This window comes from Hyaloscypha bicolor (genome assembly GCF_002865645.1).
Source record: "Hyaloscypha bicolor E unplaced genomic scaffold K444scaffold_182, whole genome shotgun sequence".
Lineage (NCBI taxonomy): Eukaryota > Fungi > Ascomycota > Leotiomycetes > Helotiales > Hyaloscyphaceae > Hyaloscypha > Hyaloscypha bicolor.
In genome coordinates, this window is record NW_020194684.1 from 856,775 (window position 1) to 876,186 (window position 19,412).

At 25.9% G+C, this 19,412-nt stretch overlaps 1 protein-coding gene across 1 annotated transcript; it reads right to left on the reverse strand.

Moving 5' to 3' along the window:
• Positions 1–268: 268 nt before the first annotated feature.
• K444DRAFT_545327 (HET-domain-containing protein) lies at positions 269–979 on the reverse strand (the record flags this gene model as incomplete). The annotated part of the gene is made up of 1 exon (XM_024876127.1): positions 269–979. The coding sequence occupies one exon, from the start codon at positions 977–979 to the stop codon at positions 269–271; it is 711 nt and encodes a 236-aa protein (XP_024727979.1).
• Positions 980–19,412: the final 18,433 nt, after the last annotated feature.

Here is a 19,412-nt window from a genome sequence, read left to right on the forward strand (position 1 = left end):
CGACAACCTTCCTTCGCCATAGAGTAGCGGCATACGAAGGCGGGCGGCATTAAAAATCGTCCATCCGCTAAAAAGCGAGGAACACCAAAATCGCTACCTTTGGAAAATCACACCAAATCTCAATGCAGCCCCTAAAACTCTTTAAAATAGCTTTGTGAGGTAGAAAAGAAGCATATCTAACTTTTGAGAAATTTTCTCAATAATTAAATATAATACGGAATTACGACAATTTTTATATTGTGAGAGTCAACGTTATGCCCGCCCTCGCTTAGCAAATTGGACGATTTTTAATGCCGCCCGCCTTCGTACAGACATCGAAAATACCCAAAAGACAGTAAGCAGAATCTTCTTCGCGTGTAGTTTCGCGATCACATACCCACGACAATCGCTCCTGTATACCAAATTGAGATAAAGAAGCTCCTCGAAGCGCTAAAACATTAACTCTAGTCACCTCGTGAACTTGTATTTCTAGACTTGTCTTGTCACCGATTCGATTACCTTCTCTGGAGAAGAATTCGACCGACCGCGGAGCAAGGAGCTCTTGGAGTGTCCAGCCCCGTTTGAACCATCTGCTTGCCCGGAAAGCTGATTCGCAAGGCAACTGGGTGACCTTATCGTGGTCGCCGTAGAGCGGGCTGGAAACATCAGTGAGATAAACGTAGCATTTGGCTGCGTTCTGGTACCACCGAAACATAGAATTGATAGTTTCGGCAACCTCGGTGCTAGAATATTTGTCGATGCAACAACTGTCAACCCAAAAGTATTGCAATCCATCTCTAGCAGCTTGTTTTCCGCAGAATTTGATTTTTTCAAACCCAGCCTTGCCCTGGTTAGTACCTTCGACCACGTCTTGAAAGGTGACCTCTTCGCTCTCATCTCCCCATGTGTGCGACAGAATGGCATATTGAGGGATCGCGTTCTCGAGGAAATATCTGGTTAGGCAGATTTTCCCATTTGGTTGCAGTTCTAAGAGACGCATTGTCACTCGGGCGGACACGGGACTCAGAGAGGGAAGGCTGCTGAAGATGGTTCGTGTTCAACTGCAACGACGAGGCTGTATTAGTACGTAGGATAATGGCTCGATAGGTTAGATGAGTATCTGGAAGGCTTTGCTACTTGCTGAGATGTCGTTCAGACGCAAAACAGAGGGATAGCTATGGAAGGCTTACTTTGGGCAAGGTAAGGTAGCGGCACCTTTGAAGTACAATAAGGCAGTACATTGGAAATAGCAAGCCACTAGCTTACAAGCTACAAGATTATATAAGAGATTACTAAACAAAAAAAAAACAAAAAAGCCCCGTACTCTCTTCTCTTTAAAGAACCTTCTTATTTTAGCTTCCGCTAAAATTTCGAAGGCAAACGAATCTCCCGACTAATTAATAGTAATAATTGTTTTACTAATCCAATATACTTATCCGAGAATATTACAGTTTACAGGTACATATAAGTATAGCTAATATGCTCCCATATATCCTGTACCTTCTCTATAATTAGAAGAAAACAGTATTTCCCGGCAAGATCCTGGTATAAAGGCCCTAAATATATTCCGAGTAGATATTGGTTGGGCTATCCGTAAGATCATAATTCGTCTATTTTATTTAATAGGTGAAATCTCTTATACTTAATACCCTTACTATAGTATATTTTGGTATAGAGTACTGGGTTTTCTATATTAAAATAATGGTTTATAAAGTATTCTATCTTAATAACCAGAGTCTAGTACCTGAATATAATTATACCAGAGGTAATAATTATATTATCCCAATAATAAAGATTCGACTCAAACTCGGTCTAATTAATTAGTTTACCTATAGTAAACTCTAAAGGTACTATAATTCCAGATCTCGTCTCCTAATTATCCGTAGATAGTAGATATATACTACTATACTACTATTTCACCCAAAACCAAGATGAGAATCCAGGCCTATAGTTAGCCGGAAATAGATTAAACCAGTAGAGACTAGCTAAAAAGCAGTTACTACTACTCTTAGTTATCTGATTTCATAATCGCTAAAATAGTATAAGTGTATTTATAAGAAGTATTAATATATCCGGGCTACTTAATAAATCAAAATACTTCTTTACCCTATAGTTACTATACTTCAAATATTTTATTATACTTAGAGTTTTTTTTATTATACTAAAACTATTCAGATATACTAAAACCGTTCAAATATACTAAAACTATTTAAGTATACTAAAACTATTTAATTATACTAAAATTATTTAATTATACTTGAACTATTCTATTTACTTTTAATTACAATTATAGCTCTTTCTTAGCCCTACTATAATACCTAGTATAATAGAAGAATGGCCGCTACTATTATTAGAGGCTCAGCTTAATAATTTAAATAAATACCTTATAGAAATGAAAACTTCGCTCTGCCGGGGATTTCTTAGTATTTCGGTAGAATAGTATTTATATCTAGAGACTAAGCTTAAAGACTTTTAATAGGTTATTATATTATATAAACTTATTATTTCTTTTTAGACGGCTTTAAAACGGGATAAAGAGATAGCTACTTTTAAAAAATAAACTCTAAAAGGCCTTATTAAAGAAGTAATCCAAGCCTACTATAATAACCTATATAAAAATAGTAAGACCGAATATATATTTTATAAATATAGAGGTTTTAATAAACTTCTTGTACTTTATCTAAATACTAGGTTTCAAACCGGCCTTTTTACTAAAATAGATATATTACTACTAAAGTTAAAATAGAATCTTATAAAGAAATCCGGAGAAGAAAAGATCCCTTCTAACCTTTTTTTAGTATAGGTATATACCTATAATAAATCGTCTAATAGTATTTTTTTCTTACCTAATAGGCTTTTAATAACTAATATTTCTAGATAAATTTAAGAAGAAGATACTTCCTCGACTTTATATATATAGTAAGAAAAAGAAAGTTCTATCTGAGCTACTATACTATTAGTAAAAGAAAGGAGGTCGAACCTATATAAAATATATTAAATCCATAATAGAATCTCTATAAAACCTCCTATTTCCTGCTTTTAGTATTATAAATATAAACCTGGATATAACTTAAGGTTAGGTTACTAATTCGAGTTTATTTATAAAAGATTTTAGATAGTTTATATATTTGTATATATAACTAGTATCCTAGAATTCTTTATAAAGCAGATTTTCAAGTATTCTTAGGAATAATTATAGACTTTAAGGCTTTCCTTACTTTCAGAGTTATTCTCGAATATAAATAATCTCCTATATAGAAATATTAATAATAGTACTATTCCCGAAATCTGAGATACCTTCTTCCAAGTCTAATTCTTATTCCTCTTTCCTATAAATAGGTTCTCCGTTATAGCCTCTATATTCATTATTTTACTATTTAAACTATATTACTATAAATTAGCCCAAAATCCAGAGTAATAATAATAAGGTACTTAGAATATATCTCCTATAAAATCTGCCGGTTATAACTCTTCTTACTATACTTTACTACCTTATTAAGCCTTTTCCCAAGCTTTTTCTTATTACTTCTATAGGCTACTCAATTACTTAGCCCTATAATATAGAGCCAGATAATTATACTTATTTAATAATAGTTCTTATAATAGTAAATAGAGCTATAAAATACGAAAAATATTAATATATTACTATTATATACTATTTATAAGGTACTATTATATATAGGTAAATATTATAAGCTTAACTAAATACGGTTTTCCCTTTAATATCTAATTGGAATATAAGAGAAATATTATTGTAATAATATAAATATTTTATAAGGCTAATATACTTTACTATTAAGTAACTAGTAGCTAACTAGAATTACTAAAGATATAGAGGCAGCTATAATAAAACTATTAAAATCCTCTGTTTTTCAAGGCTATTACTAAGCCGCCTTAGCCTTTTTAATAATAATAGCTCTATAATTATATTGCCCTATAACTCTTCTACTAATAAGATAAGGCCAGAAACTATTTAGGCTCCAGAAATTAATAATAATATATAATAATAAAAAAAGTAACTAGTAATCTTAATATAAGCCGGCTTTACTTAACTAGAAAAATTATAATAATATTTATATAAATAATAATAGTAGGCTCTATTTGCTTGTTTATATATATTTCAAAACTAATAGTAACTAGTATAATTCTTATTTAGATACTAGTCTATTTTCTCGAATCTCTTATAACCTTTAAGACCTGAATTACTTAACTAAGGTATAAAATAAATAAGCCCGAATTACTTAACTAGAATATAAAGTATATAATACTCTTTTACTCTTCTAATTAATTTAATAAGTTATAAATAAAATAAGATACTTGAGAATATATTCCGGAGTTTAAGAATAATAGCCTGCTTATATCTTATAGGCCCGAGCCTAATTAGTAAAGATCTCGGTCCTATATTAGAAGTAATTATTAAGATAAGGAAAAGATTAAAAAAGTAAAGCTTCTAATAACTAGCTCTATTCTCGGTAGCTTATATATAAAAGAACTATAGAGCCTTATATATATTAATATTATATAATATAAATACTATATTAGTAAAAATTTTAAGGTAATAAACTTAGTTAGTATAATTTGAGCTATATCTAATCTAGAATAGCTTTAAAGAAAGATATTTATTAGAATGCTAAGAGAGGAATAGAGATATAGATATATAAAATATATATAGAGAATAGAAGGAATTTATAGGAATTATATAAACCTATAGCTTTAGGACCGCTACCTAAGATTATCGGGCTTAGAGAGACTAAAACTATTTAATTATATAAATTATAGAATAAATATTTTATAAGAGATATTTTACTATTTCCTTTTATCTTCTATTTAGTTAGTATTTATATTATCCTTTCCTTAAATCCTATTTCTTTACTTTTAAATAAATAGCTCTATATATCCCTAAAGGCTACTATAATACCTTTTCCTAGTATCTAATATCTTAGTTTTAATTTCCAACTTTCTTTAATTTAATATTATAGGATACTTATACTAATTAAATATAATCTATTATTTAGAGAACTATTTCAGGCCTACTAGAACTATTTTGGGACTTGTTTGAATAGTTTTAGTATACTTGAATAGTTTTAGCTTACTTAAATAGTTTTAGTATATTTAAATAGTTTTAGTATACTTAAATAGTTTAAATAAGACTTGAACTTCCTAAGTCAATAGTATATATTATAATATTTATAGTAATAAATTCCATTTCTTTATATTTTAGCTATTTAAAATACTTTATCTAATATAAGTAATAATTTAGATCTTCTCTTTTAGTCTTAGTTTTAAGCCCAATTATTAGAGGTCCTTATTACCTCTTTAATTAATACAGGATTTAATAAATAGAGATATAATAGTAATTATATATATAAAGAAAGGCAAATATAGAATAAAGTAGTTTTTGATCTACTTACTACTTTTCTTCGATTTATAAACTATAGATCTTCTTATTAGTAGGGTATTTTCCCCTATAATTATTTACTAATATAAGCTACCGTTTAATAGCTATAAAATCGTCTCCTATAATACTTTAATAAAACTATAATTACTATAAACTGCTTCTATTATATAATATACCCAATATCCTTTCTTTATATAAACTAACTATAGTTAATTCACTTAATCCTATTTAGAATAGAAGTATCTTTCTCTCTTAGTATTTCTATACTAGCCTATAGTATTAGTAGGAAGAGGCAGTTTATAAAGTCTACTAAACCTCTAATTCCGGTACTATCTATAATACCCTTAGGTTACTTCTAGTCTCTAGTAATACTATTACCTTACTATCTAAATAAGAAAAGAAATAGCTAAATACTTATTTAGAAGTTATTTATAAAAGGTATAATATTAAAGTACCTCCTTATAACTTACCAGAATCTATAGTTCGGATAATTATAGATATTATTATATAAAGGCAGTTATATCTATTATAGAATAGAGACTGGATTATTCCAGTATTATAAGGGAAAATATTAATTCCTATAGTTATTAAATAGCTCGATTTTGAGATTTATTATAAGTTTTCCAAAACTATAATTCCAGAATAAATAATATAATATCTTGGGTATCCGAATAATATTATAGATTTCCTTAATATAATAATTATAGTCTATAATAGACTTATTTACTATATCTAAAGCTATAATACTATAAGATTAAAATCTCTTCTTTAGGTATTACTATCTTAATAATCTCTATTATAATAGATACTATTAAATATAATATCCTATAATAATTTATTCCTTCTAACTATATATCTATAATTTATTATTAATCCTATTAAATAAGTACTTATAAAATAGTTATCTAATTTTCAACTACTAATTTAATATCTTTTAATTCTCGAAATATATTTCTAATTAAAAATTATAAACTCAAGTAATATAACTTAGTCTATATCTTTCCCAATTAACTTTTAGCTCTAGAGAAGTATTAATATTCTATTACTATATATACTAGCAAAATTAATTATAAAAGTTATAAAGAAGTTATTTTATAGAATTTCACCTATAAATATTACTCGGAATAACAGATATATAAAGGATATTAATACGAACTAGTTAGCCTTTTCTAATAATATACTAGTATATTTAATTATAGATATAAAAGTAGTAGATTATATTAAAGATCTTATAAATATATATTAAAATTATTTTAATTATATATCTCTAACTTTATATAGGAATTATTATTTTCTAGTCTATAAAATATATATACTATAATAGCTATAGGCTCGGCCCTTAAGAGATAGAAATTCCAGACTTATAAACCTTAAATATTATAGGATATTATTAATTCCGATAATAACTTTACTAGTTATATAGAACTTATACTTCTAGGAAACTATATTCTATACCTAAATCGAATTATAATAGAAATAAATAAAGTTTATAGGCTTCTTATAATAAAGGAAAAGCTTCTTATAATAGAAGCAGAAAATAACTAATTACTTTATTATATTCTTCTAATCTTAAAAAAAATACAGGAAAAAAAGAATATAAAGTTAGTATATCTCGAGAAAAGAAAGTAATAGAAGATAAGCCAGAGAATTATAGAAATTAAGGAAAAGTTAATATATTCAAAAAAGTAATAGATAAGCTAGGGAATTATAGAAAGAATATAGGAAGTTAAAAAGAATAATAAAGTTAATATATTTCGAGATAACTAGATAGTAAAATATAAGTTAGGGAATATTAAGAAAAAGAATATAATTCAAAAACAAATATATAAGTTCTTTTTAGGATTCTTTGATTTTATTTTAATTAACCTTTATAAATAATAGAAATATACTAGATTTAATATTCTATAATTCTATTCTATCTTTAGGAAATAATACAGATATCTACTTATAAATATTCTCTTTATTAATAATTACCCAGAAAAAGAATCTTTTACTTATACCTATTAGAAGAATATCTTCTAATATTAAAACAAATAATTTTATTTCTTTCTAATATACTAAATATTAGCTAACCCAAATAAGAGGTAGTAATAAATCTATTCTATATAGTATATAATTACCTAGTTATAAGAAACGGAAATACAAGTTATCTAGAAGTAGTTATATTATATATAAGAAGAGATATATAAAGTATAATAAAAGGAAGCCTTTTTATTAGTTTTTTCTTATCTTTTCTTTAATTTATTACTTATAGCTAATACTAAATAGATATGAAATATCCGAGAACTAGACTTATATATCCAGAATATATATCTATAATAGAAATAGACTTTTAGTCTTATAATAAACTTCTACTAATATTTCTTAAAGAAATACCTATTACTAGACTACTTTCTAATAGCCCTAATTTTATAACGGTTCCCTAAATCCTCGAGTTAATATAATTAGAGCTTTTATATAACTTTCTTTTAATAGAATCTAAGCCTTATAAAAGACCTGCTTTATTAAAATATTTATTATTACTAAAACAGAACTTTCCTATATCTTATAAAAAATTAAACTCTAAAACCCACTTCCAGATATAGATAGAAAAGCAGATAAGCTATTCTTCTATAATCTAAGAAGTTTCAAATTATATAGTCTATACTAATAATACTTATCTTATTAAAGAAATAAAAAAAAATACTATTATATTTCTATTTAATATAAATATATAATAAGTTAATTTATCTACTATAGAACTATTTACTAAAAGTCAAGATTCCTAATATCTTATAAATTTACTAAGAGACCAGATTAAGGCAATTCGAGACCGGCCTAAATATACTTGCCTCTTATTACTATTAAGCCCAGAAATATATTCCTAAGTCTCCTATTTAGTAGTAATATTCGTATAAACCGATTTTATAATAATACTTCTATCTAAATATATTAATTAGCTAACCCAGATACTAGATATTAAAAAAAATCCAAAAAGAATAGATATCTAAAAGTATTAAGTAGAAAAGTAGCTAGACTATTCTCTTATTATCTAAAGAAATTATTAGAATTCCTCCGAATCTGTAATTATTCTATCCAAATACCCTTATTTGGCTTTAATAAATAACTAATACAGAAAAATCCAAAATATTATTAATCCGGATAATATATAAGCCTAGAAATCCTAGAAGCTTAATTCTTAGCTAGAGTTAATATAACTATATATAAATAGGATAAGCTTCCTATAAATTGAGTCTATAATAAAGTAACTTGGCTAATTATAAATCAAGTTTATCTAAAAATAAAAAATCCTAGCTAACTAGAATAAATATAAGATATATTATAATCGGTTTTATAAATAGTACTTTTTTATTAATACTATTAAGCAAAACTATAAGATTATATAGCTATATACTTTAGTCTCAGGATTAACTTAATTAAAGAAATCTCAATCTTATAATATAGTACTTAGCCTCTATTTTAATAAAAGATTAAACTCTCAAGTCTATTCTTTAGCTTATCCGGATTTAATTACTTATATAGCTATAGAAAATATAATTTCCAAATACTAAAGGTCTATAATTCCTTTACTAGCTTCTTAAATTCTTATTACTAAAGCTATTAATAAAGAATAGAGTAACTTTGCCTAATATAGTACCTATAATCTTAATAAGACCTTCTAATAAATACGGACCCGGTTTAAAGAACTCTTTTATAAAAGCTTATCTAATAAAACCATTTATCTTATAAGAATAAAAGCAAATATAAGTTTAAAAAGAAGGAAAATCGTATATAAGATAAAATCCCGACTAGTTAATACGGAACCTTATTATACTAGTAAATATTTTTAGGTCAAAAACTACTATAAATAAGAAATTAAAGCAAATCTATAATAGGTAATATTGCCTTTAATTATACTAGAGTATCTTAGGCCGTTTTTAGTTAAGGCCCTTAATTTTCTATAATTCTTATATTATAACTTAGGGATTTCTGCTAATTTCTTTCTAGATATATTTTGGCCTTAATATTTCCTAAAAACTATTTAGGAAGTATATTAGGCTAATTTTAAAAGAAGAGGTATTACTTTAAGCTATAGAGATACTAGTAAATTATAATTAAGAATAGGTCTATTTATTATAGCCAAAATATATAATAAGAAATTCCGTCTCTATAACTTCCGTCTAGATATAACTTAATATAACTAGATATCAGATATTTTCAAATCTGGAATAAGATATCCTTATTTCTATTATAAAGCTTTTTAGTAATTCTTTAAGCTTTTAGATAAAAAGAGAATAGAGCTTATAATAATATAACTCTATAGATCTCTCAGGTTTTCCGGTCTTAAAGATATACTAGAGAATATATTCTATTACTAATATAATAGGAAGTAACTATAGAAATATAATATAAGTTTAAAGCCCGGATAAAAAATTTATACTAGGTTATATATAGGATATATTATATATAAAAATAAGAGAGAAAAGTATAATAAATTATAATTATCTAATAAGTTCTTTCCTTTTCTTTCTTAAGATTTAACTAACTTAGATTAAAAAATAAGAAAGAAATAATTAAAGAATTATTAGCTATATTTTCTAATATATTTATAGATATATAGTAAATTAACCCGGGAAATATAATCTCCGAATACTAAAGTCCTATAAACTTTTACTTCTCTCTATTAATAAAGTAGTTATATTTGGTATATAAATATACTAATAGTACTCTAATAGACTTCTATTACCTTAAAAGAGATAACGGGCTAGACAAAACATACTTCTTTATATAAACTATACCTTTAAATACTATTTAGATAAGGACGACTTATTTTCTAGGCAGAAATTATAAATGAAATTTATTAGTAGAGGTTTTGGGAATAATAGTAATAGTTTTAGGGAGAAGCTAACTAAGCCCAAAGTTAGAGGTTATACTTTCTAGGTAATATAGGTATAGAATAGAAGTTCCCTACTATTACTAAGCTACCTTATAGGACATTTGTATTATCTCTAGAGGCGGGGTGCCGGATCGGGCCGTTATAATTAGTAATAATACCTTATACTTAGCAAGTAGTGGGTTCGGGACTATATTATAAGTTTAGCTATAATATATTATTATTTTCTAGAGAATAAGGCTGCCTAGGCTTAGCTATAGTTAGTTAAAGTTAATAATTTGCTTAATCTTATTCTCGCCGATTCCGGGAAGTTGTTTTATAGCTAGATTATCTCTAGTAAAAAAATAAATAATAAATAATTAAGATAGTACGAGATTGCAAAGTCTGTCTTTATAAGGCATATAATAGTAGAGTAATATACAAGTAGTTAAGGTAAGTAAGCTACGGAGTAATACTTGCAAGTATAACGAATTCCAAGAATTAATCCTAATAAAAGACTAATTAATGCCCTTTCCAAAGCTAGAAGCGTCTCTCTATATATTCCCTAGTACTTAGCTAGGCATATAAAGCCCTTTACTTAATTAGGAAATCCTATATAATTCATATAATTCCGATTATAAGCTATACCCAAAATAGGAAACTAGATCTATAATATCTAATATCTATTTATATACTATTATATATGCCTATTATATTAATTCCCTCTCTAGGCTCTTGTCCCTAAAAGGCCTGGGAAAACTATAAATAGCTTTATAAATATCTCTCTAAAACTTTCCTGGCTACTAGCTTTCCCTAAAAACTCCTTATAATTACCCTATTATTATACCAGGTAATAGAGTTAAGAATATAGTTTACTAACTCTTCCTAGCTAGTTCGTAAATTGCCCCTGGCAATTTCCTCTCATAAAGGTAATATAAATATAATATATACTATTAGATATAAAGCTTATCCGATCTCCTAATTAGTTTATAAATCCTAACTTAGCCTTTATTTACGAATAAATTATTATTCTATAGGCCCAAGAGCTTAGAAAAATTAATCTAATCTTCTAGTTTATTTATAAATCCTTTTTTTGGAATTTTCTGGGTATTCCTGGTATAGAGCCAGTTCCGAATTCGTAATTACTATTTGGGAAGAAGGCATTATAAAAAGACCTCTCTTTTCCCACTAACTAATTTTTCTTTTTCTTAACTATAATACCATATCCAGCTCCTCCTCGTCCCTTGCCTTCTTTTTTTAAGCCTTCTTTAAGCTCCTTTAAGCTTCTTTAAGCCTTATTTAAGCTTTATTTAAGTCCCCTTCTAATTTCCTCTTTTATTTCTTTATTTATTAAAATAAATACTTCTCTTAGTACTCGTTAGCCTATTACTACCTGTTTGGCTAATACTCCTATATCCTTAATTTGCTCTTACTATCTTTAATATTCCAAGAATATTACCAAGTTTCCCGATCTTACTTATATTAAGAATAATAATTACTTAATATATAATTACTGCCGCTCTAAGAACAAGAAGTATAATCCTATAAGTTATAAATTTCTTCTTTTATTTCTTATTCTAATACTATCTAAGGTTCCTTAAGTATATATAATATAATTAAACCGCTTTCTTTAAGCTATTAATATATATAAGTATCTTCCCTATTCTTTGCCCGAAAGAAAAAAGACTATTACTACTTTTTTTCTATACTAAACTATATATATTTCTTATATTAAAGCTATTATTTGAGGCTAACGGATTTCCCTAATAATTCAAGAAATAGGTTAAGTAATTCTCACTAGCTTAGTATAAGTATAAAGTACTCTTAATAGTATAATTAATATTCTTTAGTATTAAGTAAGCTTATTTCTTCTTTATTTTTTACTAATAGCTAATAGCTTTATAAGCTAATTTATTATCTATTTCTCGAGAGAATTCTAATAAGAATAATAATAAGAATAGTAAAGAGTAGTTATAAGGGTAAGATATTTATAGGATATAGAAATTAGAGTTTTTAATAATTTTCGTATAGTTTTTTTAAGAATAAATATATGGTTTTTTAATAGTTTCCTAATAAAAGCATTTATCTTTTATGCCTTTATTTAGCTAATAGTATTATAATATTACTATTTTCCAAGTATTCTTATAATTCTTGAGCTATATTCTCTAGATTACTTAGTAATTCCTATATATTATTTACTAGTAAGTAGCCCTTCTAATAAATAAGATATTTCTTTTCTTTTCTGCCTTTTTTATAAGCTATAATAGATTCTACCTCGAATTTCTTTTTGCCCTTAATCTTGACCGGCTCTAGTTCTACTATAATACTAGCTTGCAGGTACTATAGTTCTAAGAGAGAAATATAGAAAATATTATAGATCTAATATAATAGTAGTAATTCCAAGTAATATATTTATTTATATATTCCTATAATTTCCAGAACTTTAAAGGGGCCGAGATATTTATTTACTAGCTTTATACTAGGTTATAGTTATTAAATATTCTTTATATAAAGTATGACTTTATTATATATCTTAAACTTCTTATTAATATATTTCTTATTATAATACTTTTTTTATATATCTACTACTTCTTGCTATTATTTCTCTAATACCTCCTGTTTTACTTAAATTCTTTATATTCTTTCCTATATTACTAGTACCTTTTCTTCTAGAATATTATTCTTAATATATAATTTAATACTAGAATAGAATTCATATAAGGCATAAAATAGGGATATTTCTATTATTAAATATATAAAGTTATTATATATGAATTCTATAAGAGCAAGCTTTATTACCTAATTATCCTATTAGTAACTAGTATAATACCTTAAGTATTATTCTAGAGTTTGGTTTAGATTCTTTATTTATTTATTAGTTTACGAGTAAAATACTATATTTAGCTATTATTAAATCTTTAAGTAAAAGTATAGACTTAACTAGAACTTGCTTATAAAGACAGATCCTTTATTAGAGATTATATTTATAGGCATACTAAAGTCTTTAATAATATAGTATATAAATAGCTCTGCTAGCTTAGAAGCCGAGACTTTCTTAGTAATCGGAATATATTATATTATTTTCGTATATCTATTAATAATAATAAGTATAGAATTATATACTTTACTATAAAACCTAGAAGAGGGCAGCCCTATAATAAAGTTTATAATAATTTCTTACTATAGCTTAGAGGAAAGGGGAAATAAACTAAGTATACTATATAATAGATATCTCTTTACCTTAGTTCATTAATATATAGAACAAGTTCTAATATAGTCTTTTATATTCTTTCTTATATTTTACTAGAAATACTTTCTCTAGAAAATTTCTAGTATCTTACTAGTACTAAAATACCTACCTATAGGATTATTATAGTTAGCTTATAGTAATTCTTCTTTAAGAGCCGGCTTATTTAGTATATAAATAGTACCCTGACGTTTTAATAACTCAGATATATTAAGTTCTTAAGTCTTAATAGCTCTAGTAAAGATCTCCTTTAAGAACTATTTATACTACTAGTATTATACTAATAGATTAAGCCTTTAGTATTATAATAGTAATTTAAGTAATATCTCTCTGCTTTCCTTATATACTATTTTAGATCTAGCTACTTATATAGCTAGAATTCGTAGTATATATTATTTATAACTAGCTATACTAGTAATAGGCTCAAGTAGCGGTATCTCTAGTATTACTCTATTACTAAAATAGACTTTCTTTTCGGAATTCCTTAGTATTTTACTAATTAAGGAATGCCTACTTTCTTTCTTCTAGGCCTTATATTACGGTATTATAGAAATAATATAGCGTTCTATTACTACTACTTATAAGGTTCTCTATTCTATATTCTATAGCTTATTATAAAGTATAAGTAATAAAGTATCTTTATTTATACCTGCTATAAAGTCTGGCTTCTTTAATAGCCTATTAACGGAATTACTATATCCCGGCTAGTACTTTAAGACAAAGTTAAAGGTAGCTAGCTTCTCTACTTATCTTATCTATTAACTATTTAGTTTTCTCTTAATTATAAAGTATTTCAAGTTATTATAATCTATTTTAATAATAATAGTATACTAGATATATACTAGATAATATTACTAAGTACGAAATACTAGAATAATAGCTAAAAGTTTAGAGTTATATATTTTATATCTGCTCTTAATTATAGTTATCTTTTTTAAATAGAAAGTAATAGGGTATTACCTGGCTTTTACTTCCTTACTAAAAAGCTAGGAAATTATATTTATAATTACGAATTCTAAAGTATCTATTTCTATATAAATCTTTAAGGCTAGGTTAAAATAATAAAGAATTAGTACTATTATAAATATAATTTATAGCTCTCTAAAAGCCTTATTTACCTTATTTATCTAGCTAAACTAATATAGTAGTTTTCCGCTAGTTTTTAGTAAATTAGTTAATTCTTTTATTACTCTAGAGTATCTATAAATAAATCTCTAGTAAAAGTTAGTAAAACCCAGAAATACTTGAACTTCTCGGATATTATTCTTTAGGGCTAGCTATTCCCTAATAGCTATAACCCGGCTAGCCTCTATTTCTATACTATTTAGGCTAATTACAAATCCCAGGAACTTTATTCTCTTTATATTAAACTCGCATTTTGCCAAGTTTATAAAGAGCTAGTATTACTATAACCGCTCAAGTATATATTAGACTACTATTATATATTATTCTAGGTTCTCTAAATAAATTAAAATATTATCTAGATAAATTATACAAATAATATTTATAAGGCCTACTAGTATATAGTTAATATATGTCTGAAATATTACCGGAGTATTAAATAGTTTAAAGGATATAATATAATACTTAAAATATTTATAATATATTCGGAATATTATCTTTTACTTATTGCCTTCCTATATTTGTAACTAATAGTAAGTATTCTTTAAGTCTAGCTTTATATATATCTTTGCTCTATAAAACCTATTTATTATCTTACTAATAAGTAATAATAGTATTTGGTTTTTAATAGTAATCCTATTTAGACTCCGGTAATTAATATATAAATATAGGCTGCCTTCTTTCTTTAGAATAAACATAATTAGGGTACTAGCTAGGCTAGTAAAATAACGAATCTATCTTTTCTCTAAGCTAGTATTAAGATATTCCCGAAAAACTTTAAGCTTCCTTTCTAATAAAATATATATAGGACTATATAGTAATTAGAATTCTAATTCCAGATCTATATAATACTCTATTATATAGTAGTCGGATAGTATACCTATAGCCTTTATAGAAAATACTTAGAGAAGATTCTAATACTTTTTGGAAAGTATAGCTATCCCGTTTATAATAATAATAGTAACTTTTTAGCTATTTATTATAGGATAAATAGTTAATAGAAAAACATATATCTTATACTTTACTATTTTAGTAAATTTCCTAGTATTTAGAACTTTAATCTTCTATAGTTAAATCTAGTATCTCTATATTACTTCCCTAAAAGAAATCAGGGAATTAATCTAGTAAAACTATAGGAATTCAAATATTATATTAATATAGTTTAGATTAAAATTATATAATATAAAGTATATATTAGCCTTTCTTTAGTTCCCTAGTATATCCTTAGTAATAACCCTAAGAATATAATCTCTATATAAATAAATTCTTTTTCCCTCTAGTAAAAACAAGAAAGTTATCTTTAATATTAATAAAATACCTATATTTAAAGCTAATTTCCTCTTTATATAATTAGCCTCTATACCCGAATTAACTAATACTCTAACCTTTTACTTATCTTTCCTCGTCTTAATAGTAATCTTAATTACTATTCTCGTTTTAGGGGCCTTGCCCTCTATAATATAAATAAGTATAACTATTATAGAGCGTATCTATTTCCTAGCTTCTTTAGTTCTGGGCACTTATATGCCTTATAGCCAGACTTATTATAGTTATAGCAAGTCGGTTTTTCCTGATTTGGGCAGGTAATAGTATAGTAATCCTCCTTCTAGTAAGTAAAGCAAGTTATACCCGGTCTTATAGATCCTAATATAGGTATTATATTAGATCCCGTTATTATACTTTTATTACTCCGGTTATATAAACCTTATAACGGGAATATACTTCTCTTTTATTTCCCTTTATTATTCTTTTTTTCCTTTCTCTAATTTCTTTTCTTTTATTAACCTATTAGCTTATTATTATATTTCCGTTAAGCAGACTAGTTTAAGTTATTCTCGATTCTTATAGCCGCAGAAATAAGCTTCTTTCTTTCTTATAAAGTATTTCCTTAGTAATTAATCTCGTTCCGAATCTCTTGCCTTAAGCTACTAAATAAGTTATTCTATTCTTATAGTAAACCCGTATATTTCAAGTTATTTAATAGGCTATCTAAGTAAGATATAAAGCTTTAAATACTCTAACCTGGCCGCTATTTTATATCTTTGAACTTGGTAAGAATATTATTACTATAGTTTTCCGGATTCAAGATAGAATTCTTTATAAACTTAATAAAAGTCTTCTAATCCGTAATATTAATGCCTACTAATTACTTCCTATATTTCTAGATATCTCTGGCTATACTCTTAAAGCAGGAAGTATAATATATAACCTTTACTATATCTATAGTTTAGGTAATTCCGCTATTTTTATACTATTTTAGCTCCGCCTAATAGAAGAAATCCTGGGCTTCCTTAATACTCTTTCCCTTATAAGTTAGTAATTCTCGGGTTTTTGGAGCCCTATAAACTAAACGTACTACTAGTAATATAATAGGTTCTATAATAGGTACCCGAATATTTTTAAGATAGTAAATCTAAGTTTCTAGATCCTCTAGATCCTCCCTCTATTATATCTTTACTTCTAACTTAGTAATATAATAACGAGCCGCTACTAGCTTCTCTATTATTATTATCCTGCTAGCTAGTTCTGGGGGTATCTAAGTTCTACTTTCTTCTTCTAATTAGGTAGTAACTAGAGTAGCTAACTAGGCGCTTCCCTGGGTATCCGACTAGGTCGCTCTAGTAATAGTAAAGGCGCTTTTTCTAGTTAATACTCTAGCTATTAGTGGTTTTATTTATTAATGGCTTAATTACTTTGTAATGAACTACTTCCCGAAAGTTAGATTAATTAGAATATAAGGCACGTAATAGTAGGATAATATATAAGTAGTTAAGGTAAGTAAGCTACGGAGTAATGCTTGTAAATATAACGGATTCCAAGAATTAATCCTAATAAGAAACTAATTAATGCCTCTTTTAAAACTAGAAGCGTCTCTCTATATATTCCCTAGTACTTAGCCAGGCATATAAAGCCCTTTACTTAATTAGGAAATCCCATGCGATTCATATAATTCCGATTATAAGCTATACTCAAAATAGGAAACTAGATCTATAATATCTAATACTTGTTTATGTGCCATTACGTATACCTATTATAGTCTTATAGAAGTGCAAAATTCCGACCTGGTTTACTAATAGCTTATAGATTCTTTAATATATTCTTTTGCTTTTATAAGATAATATTTTATACTATAATAGTGAAATGAGAAAATAATAATTATTAGTGAATTATAATTATTTAGTTTCAAATACTTATATACTATTATAATCTAATAACTAATAATTTTATTCTAGATAAGATATTAATTACGAAATTAAATAAGTTTATTAAGAGTATTAATATAGCTCTTATATTTATAGTAATAGAACTAGGCCCCTTTATCTATTTAGATTCGACTTATTAGCTCTTTAAGTATACTTTTAGCCTCTATTTAAGCGGGCTTAAACTTTTAGTATCTAGTTTAGTTAGGGTTATATTAATACCGGGGCCTTCGTACTATAGCTCTAGCTCAAAATCGCCGATTTGCTTAATAATACATCTTATTATAGCTATTAAGAGATTATTTTACTAGGGTATTACTACGTTTTTATTATCTACCTCCGAAAACTTAATAATATCTCGTATAATAACTAGTAACTTAATTATTAAGTTTTGGGCTGCTTTTAATAACTTAGTATTACTTTTACTATTATAAGAAGCTCCCGCAAAGTATTAACCGGTTACTGAATTATTAAGAGACTATTAATTAAATATAGGAATTAGAGATATAAACGGCTAATAAATAATCCCAAATATAAGAGGAAGATATTATAGCTAGTATATTCGAGTATATATATAGTACCTTTATCTATATATAAGGTATTTTATAATAGTAATATAGATATATATAAAACGAATACTTTTATCTAGTAGCAAATTTATTAAATTCAGACCCAGGTCCCTATTAACTAGTAGTACTTACGTCTTTGGCCAGAATTAGATAGCTACTAATAAGACTCGGTATACTAATATATAGTATTTATATTATAATTCTATAATTCTAGTAAGTAAATTCTTTAAAATTCAAGAGTAAGTTTTTAATATACTTGAAATATACTAGGTTTATAACTATTAGAACTATAAATACTTATATATAGGTTACTAGAAATTAGTATACTAATTGTTTTTAAGAGCAAATATATACTGAGATAATATTTAAAGATAAAAGTAATTAGAAAAATATACTAGAATTAGACTTTTAAAAACCCATTTCTCTTACTAGATATTAAATATATAATAAGAACTAAAAGGTTTATAGAAGAATAGAAAGTAACTAATTAAAAGCCTATAGAAATAAGTAAAAGAAGTAGTATTTTGGAAAGACTAGTTAGTTTAGTATAAAATTATTATTATAGACTATTAAATATAAAATAATTTATATTATTATAGTTCTATAAAGTTAATTCTATACTTATAATTCAATTTGCCTAAAGATTATTTTATACTTATTATAGACCGAACTTAAAAGTATAATAAATAATAAAGCTTATAATTTAATTTATAATTACTATACTATTTCTATATAGTTCCCGTTCTACTAATATATCCGAATAATAGCCAGAAGAAGAATTAGAAATATAGCTCAATATTAGTTAAAGGCCTATTATAGGCCAAAGAACCGCTCTTAGCTATTAACTAAGCTTCTTAATTAAGGCTAGAAGTATTATACTTCTTAGTAATATCCTTCTCTTAATATAGAGCTAAGGGATATTATAAGGCCTAGTCGGCTATTATTTAGTCCTCTAATATTTATTAAAACATAGATTTATAGCTTACTATAATAGGCTTAATAGATTCCTTACTAAGCCACTTATAAATATTTTTAAACTTCTTCT